Source organism: Emiliania huxleyi, assembly GCF_000372725.1.
Source record: "Emiliania huxleyi CCMP1516 chromosome Unknown EMIHUscaffold_1221, whole genome shotgun sequence".
Classification (NCBI taxonomy): Eukaryota; Haptophyta; order Isochrysidales; family Noelaerhabdaceae; genus Emiliania; species Emiliania huxleyi.
In genome coordinates, this window is record NW_005201369.1 from 3,259 (window position 1) to 9,475 (window position 6,217).

Sequence of the window (6,217 nt, forward strand, 5' to 3'; positions counted from 1 at the left end):
CGCCGACGGCGCGGCGGAGGGCGCCGCCGACGGCGACGAAGACTCTCTGTACGTGGCGCCGGCGCACATGCGGGAGGCAATTGCGCTGGGGCACCTGCGGCACGAGCAGGCGATGGTGCAGCAGGGCGCCGACGAGCAGGGCGGCGCAGCGACGCGCTGGCTCGCCGGCATCGCCGAGGCGAGCATCTCTCTCGGGGGCTGGGCGCGTCCTCGGCAACACGTACGCGACGCGTCCCCTCGTCTGCTCGACCGTAGGTGGAGCTCTCGGTGGAGGAGCGGATGGCGACGGTGGAGGCGACCGAGGCGGCCAAGCGGCGCGCGGTCGAACAGCGCGCGCAGCGCGCCGCGGCGGCCGGCGGTGGCGTGGGGCCGTCGCTGGTCATTCCGAGCAACTTCAACGCAAACTTCCACGCGCACCGGCGCGAGACCGCCCAGGCGCGTGCTCCTCCAGGCGGCGGCGGCGGCGGTGCCGGCGGTGGCGGCGGGCCCCGCTGCACCGACGGGCTGCGCGCGGTCGAGAGCGATGGCGCCGCACTCAGCGCATTCAAGCGGCGGAAGCACTGACCGCGCAGGGGGAGAGCAAGCCGGCCCGGCCGCCGTGCGCGCACGCTGCACGCAGTATAACCAGTACATGTATCAAGAAGAGAGTCGTGTTCTCTGTTCTCGAGGTTGTGCGCGGTGGGTGCCCGCTGCAGCGGGCAGCGGGGAGAGGTGCGGGCGCATCGAGTGTGAGTCTGTGGGCTACAAAATCCTGTTAGTGATAGTGTGTCTTGCTGCTCTTCTAGTGTCGGGTAGTGACCAGGGGGTGAGGGGACGGATTGAAGATCCCTCACACCAAGATCGTGCAGGGCGGGGACACATGTCCCTAAATCCCATCTCGTCTCAGAGTTTGACCGTTTTTATTTATTTATTTATTTATTTATTTAGAGCGAGCGTCGGCCTGTGGCTGTGCGGCGTGCGGCGGTCTCTCGCCGGAAAAAGGGCAGCGACGTAGAATAAAAACAGTCTCGACAACTGGCACATGTGAGAGATTATCCGCGACGCGCGAGACTCGAGAGGAGACAACGAGAGTAGAGCGAGTACAAGCCGCACGTGCGCGACGTGGGCGTGCGTGAGGGGCAACCCCCGGGACGATATAGTGTGTCTGTATGCAACACGCAGATCACAGTCCTCGAGGCCCGAGAGCGTCCGACGCGACGACCACCTCACAGGCCGGCGCTCTGCTTCAGCCGGAAGTCGCTCTCAGAGATGTAGCGTGTCTCAATTTTGATGAGGTGAAAGCCGAACTGGGTAGCCACCGGGCCGTGGACTTCATCGAGAGCGTACTTGGGCTCGTAGATGTCCGCCTCGTTTTTGGGGTTGATCAAGCCGGTATCGTATAGCCCAAAGACAACGTCGTCAAACTCCTTCACCATTTGCCCGGGCGTGAACTTCCCAAGCTTACCGCCCCGCGCCGCCGAGTTGCAAGTGCTGTGCTTCATTGCGGCCTCGCTAAAGTCGGTGCTGCCGCTTTCAAGCGCGGACTTGATCTCAAGCGCCTGAGCCTCTGTCGGCACGAGGATGTGGCTCGCGCGAGCGTTTGTTTGCTCGTACGTCGCCGGCGAGTTGGTGTAATCCTTGTTGTCGAACGCCTTCTTGAATGCATCAAAGAGTCCCAAGCTCACGGGCCCGCACCGCATGTTCCCGCCCCTTATCGTTGCTGCCGGAGCGGGCCCGACGATCAGCGCGACGACTGCCGGTGCGAGAACGAGATGCAGAAAGCCAGTCATTGGAGTCAGCAGCCAGAATTTTCTCAGAGGGAAGGGCTCGCCAGTCTCTCTTCGCTTCGCCACCCCAAAAAAAAATCCAAAAGAGGGGTCGGGGGGCGGGAGAATCCAAAAAAGCCGTCCAAAAAGCCACAAACAGTGGCCAGGGGCGGGGCTTGCATTTTTGCCGTCGCCAGTCGCCCCGGCGGCGCGGCACGGGGTGGGTCAGGCTCAGGGGGTGGGTAGTTTATCGCAGTACGCAGACAGTTGATTGATTATCTTACGTCCGTCCCGCCGCCCGCCGCGCGGCCAGACTCCACATCACCTCAATGTAAACGAACATTGATGGGAAGGCGAAACACAGTCCGACCAACGAGACAGTGTACCTCGTCCCAAGCTCAAATGCGACGGGCTATCTTGGCGTCACGAGGGATCCCGCCTGCAGGTCCATCACCGTGCCGCCCGCACTGCCCAATGACTTGTTTGCACCGTCTCCCTCCCACCTGTGCATGCAGGTCCCGGTTCCGGGCCGAAGTCACCATCGATAGGAAGCGCAAGTGCCTCGGGAGCTTCAGCTCGGCGGCGGAGGCGGCGCTGGCCTACGCGCGTGTTTAGATGATGTAACGTAGAGACACAGGCTCTCGCCCCCCGGCCCCCCCCGGAGCCCTCCCCCCTTCCCCCACCGCCCCGCCCTGCCCCGTTGAGCGAGCCGCCCTTGCTTGACCCCTCACAGGCACGCCATCAGGGCCCGGAAAAGAGCAAGGACTTGGCCCAAAAGTTTGCCGAGCGATCCGGCAAAAAAACGGGACTAAAGCGTAAGAGCCCCCAGAAGCCCCGGCGCAATGGCGGCCCTCCCAAGGCGGCGGAAGCGAAGTCAAGTGCGGAGGAGCCCGCGGTGGAGCTGAGCGAGGCGGGCTCGGAGAGCAGTGACGATCATCACCCCATCCCCATCAGCGAGCCTGCCGAGCAGGACGAGGCGTCCCACATTGACAAGCGGGTGTGCCTGCGCTTTCTGCTTTGCTCTTTGGGGACTGGACATCACAACCCCCCCCCCCCCTCAGGCGCGCAGCAGCGCCGTTCGCACCACCATGCCCCGACGCCAGTACTCCTGCGACGAGGTTCGTCTGAGGCTCGACGGGTCGGGGATCACCGAGAGCGTCAACTTCACCCCGCCAACCGGGGCAAAGCGTTGCCGGGTCCTGATTCTCTACTCGTGACGCGTTGATCGACCCGACCGCCCACGCGTTAGAAGGCTGTGCCATTCCACCCGTTACACCATCTCCAATCTCCGACTCCCTTAACCACGTTATGCTCCGCTGCAATAATGGCACAGCCTGCGAGCCGTTCTTTCTCCCCTTGGCCGTTTCGACGAACCTACCATTCGACGAACCAACCAGCGATCCAGCACCGAAATCGACCTCGTGCCCCCCCTCCCCCCCCCCTCCCCCCCCCTAGCTATGCCGATCATTACATTTCACTCCAAGAATGTGCCGCGACGAGCTCTCCCGGCTGTTTGAGCCTTGTCGACTTGTCGTGTGGGCCGCGCGCGTCGGTCTCCATGCAGGGCGCGCTCTCTAGCGGTGGGAGCAGTTCGCGCCGCCGTTCGCGTCCCGCACACACACTGGCATTTGACAGGGGGTGGGGGGGTTACTATTAGTGTGTCTAGAATGATGAGTGTGTGTTGCCGAAAGCTCACAGGATGCAGGAGAGCGTCGACCGACCCCGCGCGAGCGCCCCGGTTTGGCCGCCCACGCACACGTGCACACCGAGCTGCACGCGCCGCGCGGGCGGCGGCGGCGGCGGCCCCGCGCGCGCGCGGCGCGGCCCGCGGCCACACGGCCAGGGCGCAGGGGCCACAAAGCGCAGGCGCCACACCTGCCTCTCCACAAAGAACCCTGCACAAAGATCGCAAGGGCGGGGACCTGTTCCTTGTTTTACCCATGCATCTCACAGTAGAGAGGTGTCCGTTTTTATTTATTTATTTTCTCCAGCGGGCTGCCCCCCCTGGTAAGAAGAAGACAGGAGGAAGCAACCAGACGGCTGCATCGCACTCACTGGCGGTCAACCCCAAAGGCGCCCGTACTCGGCTGGCGCTTCAGCTTCGAGAGCCGCGTGATGTGCTCGCTCGCCGAGAGCTCCGCGGCCATCACGTCATCGACGAGCTCGTCAACCGCCGCCAGCGAGCCTGCGTTGTGGACTCACCGCGACTGGGTGTTGGAAGTAAAGATCTATTACTCTTCACCGCGTCTGGGTGTGGCGTGAGTGTCTTTCGTGTCTTCTCGAGTGCTTAGGGGAGTGCGGGGATCTGTTGTCAGCATCTACTGTTGTCAGCATCTACTGTTGTCAGCATCTACTGTTGTCAGCATCTACTGTTGTCAGCATCTACTGTTGTCAGCATCTACTGTTGTCAGCATCTACGCCGGCGAGCCGTGGTCGCCGAGCACGAGGGCGTCGTAGGACTCGGCGTACTTTGCCGTCGCCTGCAGTGACAAGAGAGTGGTGGGGCCACCGAAATCGGCTCGGCGCCCTGGCGCAGCGGCCGTCACGTGCGCGCGTGGCGCGAGTTGGCCAATCTCGGCGATCTCTCGGCGATCTCTCGGCGATCTCTCGGCGATCTGCTCGCCTCTGGGCCGCGGGAGTTTGGGAAACCCACCGAGATGAGGTGGTCGTACGGCACCTCCGTGGCGGCGTCGATGTCTGTGATTGAGTCGCCGAGCACCAGCAGCGAGCGGCGCGCCGCGTGGTGCTTGAAGAAGGAGCCGGCGGCACGGTAGGCCGAGGCCTTGGTGAAGGAGGTGATGGGCGGGTCCGGCGCCACTGACTGAGGCGCGAGGTCGGCACCGTAGTTGAGCCGGTTCGAGCACACGGTGATGTTCTCCGTGAGGGCGTCGTGCTGGCGGAGGAACCTGTTCACAGCAACGAGGTGTGAAGAGACGCCGTTCACAGCTGTAGCCGGGCGTCGTGCTGGCGGAGGAAGAGGAACTCTTCAATCACGTCCGACAGCCCCGCGGAGACGATCAGCACCGGCACGTTCAGCAGCGCGAGGCGGTGCAGCAGCTTGAGCGCGCCGGGGCGGGGCACCATGCTCGACTGGCGCACCATCCGCGGGATGAGCGAGCGGGGCGGCTGGCCATACTTGACCATCAGCGCGTGCGCCTACGCTTTGGCCAAAGGCGTCTGAGGCGACGCCACGTCGAGGCGGCGCCGGCGGTGTCTGGGCGCCGTGTCCCACCACTGCACGCCGTCGGTGAGCGGGTTGGTCTGCCAGTCAAGCAGCGGCGCGAAGCCCTCGCGGAATTGCGCCGCCAGAAGGTCCGAGAAGCCGACGAGGTCGTGGCACTGCGTTGAGTCTCCCGTCGTGAGCGTCTGCACGAGGCGCGGAGGGGCGTGGGCGGGAGCCGGGAGCCGGGATATGACAGATATGCGTCGCACCGCGTCAAAGTCCGTGATGACCAACAGTTTGTCAAGCCGCGCGTCGCGGAGCAGCCCTTCGTGCTTCGCGCCAAAGGATTGCGTCGGCAGGAAGCTCGAGCTCAGGCGGCGCCGGCGGCGGATCGCGAGGTAGATGATGAGCAGGGAGGCGCCCGCCGCTGCAGCTGCTGTCATGCTGTGGGTGGGCATCGCTTAGTAAAAGTGTTGTTGACGTGGAAGCGTGATCAATTTCTTTATCCATGTGTCTTGTGAGCTTGTTTGTGTCTGTGTGTCGCTCGTGCGTGTCGTCATCATCTGTCTTGCGTCCACCCATACCGCGTTGGTGTCCAGTCCGAGCCTGACTGTTCTTCACCTTACTACATACATACATGCGTGTGTGCGTATGCGTACGTACTCACTCACACTTTCGCGTGGCTTCGCACAGCATCTAAAAAAAAAATGCATTTAATCAGCTCGCACGCCGCCTTCTGTGGCGTCGCGCAGAACATCAACAACGCTGATCGCAACATGCGTGTCGCGCACTCATTCATGACCGGTCTCAAACCCCTGCGCGCGAAAACGCGGTTTTTCTTCCTCTTACCGCTGCATCATGATGTCAAAATGGTTCTTCTTCGTGTGTGCCATTAAACTGCTGATTGCCCTCCTTCTCATCTCTGCCACCACCGCGTATTTTCGCTGGCCATTCGTCGAGCGCCTCGCCAAGAGGGGGCTCGAACATGTTCTGACAAAGAAGCTTGGGACCCGGTGGTCGTGTGAGTCATTGCGGATCACGAGCACGTCGATCGTCTTCACAGGTTCTACATCGCCACCAATCACTCAGCCCTCTCGCCCGCCGCCGCTCTCACCGCCGCTCTCACCGCCGCTCACACCGCCGCTCACACCGCCGCCGCAGGCGTGCAGGTGGAAAATGGGCCGGGCGGGCCGTGGGAGGCTCCCTTTTCGCTTCGCATCCGCCGGCTACGCATCCAGTTTCGCCGCCTGGTCGGCTTCTGCTCGCTCCTGCCGCCGCTGACTGCGGGGCAGAACCGGCTCGGGCCGCT

At 63.2% G+C, this 6,217-nt stretch overlaps 4 protein-coding genes across 4 annotated transcripts; 2 read left to right on the top strand and 2 right to left on the bottom strand.

The window, feature by feature from the left end:
• Positions 1 to 67: 67 nt before the first annotated feature.
• On the top strand, positions 68 to 564 carry EMIHUDRAFT_122324 (hypothetical protein; the record flags this gene model as incomplete). Its single annotated transcript, XM_005790103.1, has 2 exons — positions 68 to 220; positions 256 to 564. The coding sequence occupies 2 exons, from the start codon at positions 68 to 70 to the stop codon at positions 562 to 564; spliced, it is 462 nt and encodes a 153-aa protein (XP_005790160.1).
• Positions 565 to 1,205: 641 nt separating this feature from the next.
• Positions 1,206 to 1,679, bottom strand: EMIHUDRAFT_317566 (hypothetical protein; the record flags this gene model as incomplete). Its single annotated transcript, XM_005790104.1, has 1 exon — positions 1,206 to 1,679. The coding sequence occupies one exon, from the start codon at positions 1,677 to 1,679 to the stop codon at positions 1,206 to 1,208; it is 474 nt and encodes a 157-aa protein (XP_005790161.1).
• Positions 1,680 to 2,147: 468 nt separating this feature from the next.
• EMIHUDRAFT_251980 (hypothetical protein) lies at positions 2,148 to 2,962 on the top strand (the record flags this gene model as incomplete). Its single annotated transcript, XM_005790105.1, has 4 exons — positions 2,148 to 2,190; positions 2,281 to 2,354; positions 2,479 to 2,742; positions 2,807 to 2,962. The coding sequence occupies 4 exons, from the start codon at positions 2,148 to 2,150 to the stop codon at positions 2,960 to 2,962; spliced, it is 537 nt and encodes a 178-aa protein (XP_005790162.1).
• Positions 2,963 to 4,159: 1,197 nt separating this feature from the next.
• On the bottom strand, positions 4,160 to 5,366 carry NTD3 (putative 5'-nucleotidase; the record flags this gene model as incomplete). The annotated part of the gene is made up of 5 exons (XM_005790106.1): positions 4,160 to 4,225; positions 4,399 to 4,651; positions 4,729 to 4,901; positions 4,986 to 5,111; positions 5,178 to 5,366. The coding sequence occupies 5 exons, from the start codon at positions 5,364 to 5,366 to the stop codon at positions 4,160 to 4,162; spliced, it is 807 nt and encodes a 268-aa protein (XP_005790163.1).
• Positions 5,367 to 6,217: the final 851 nt, after the last annotated feature.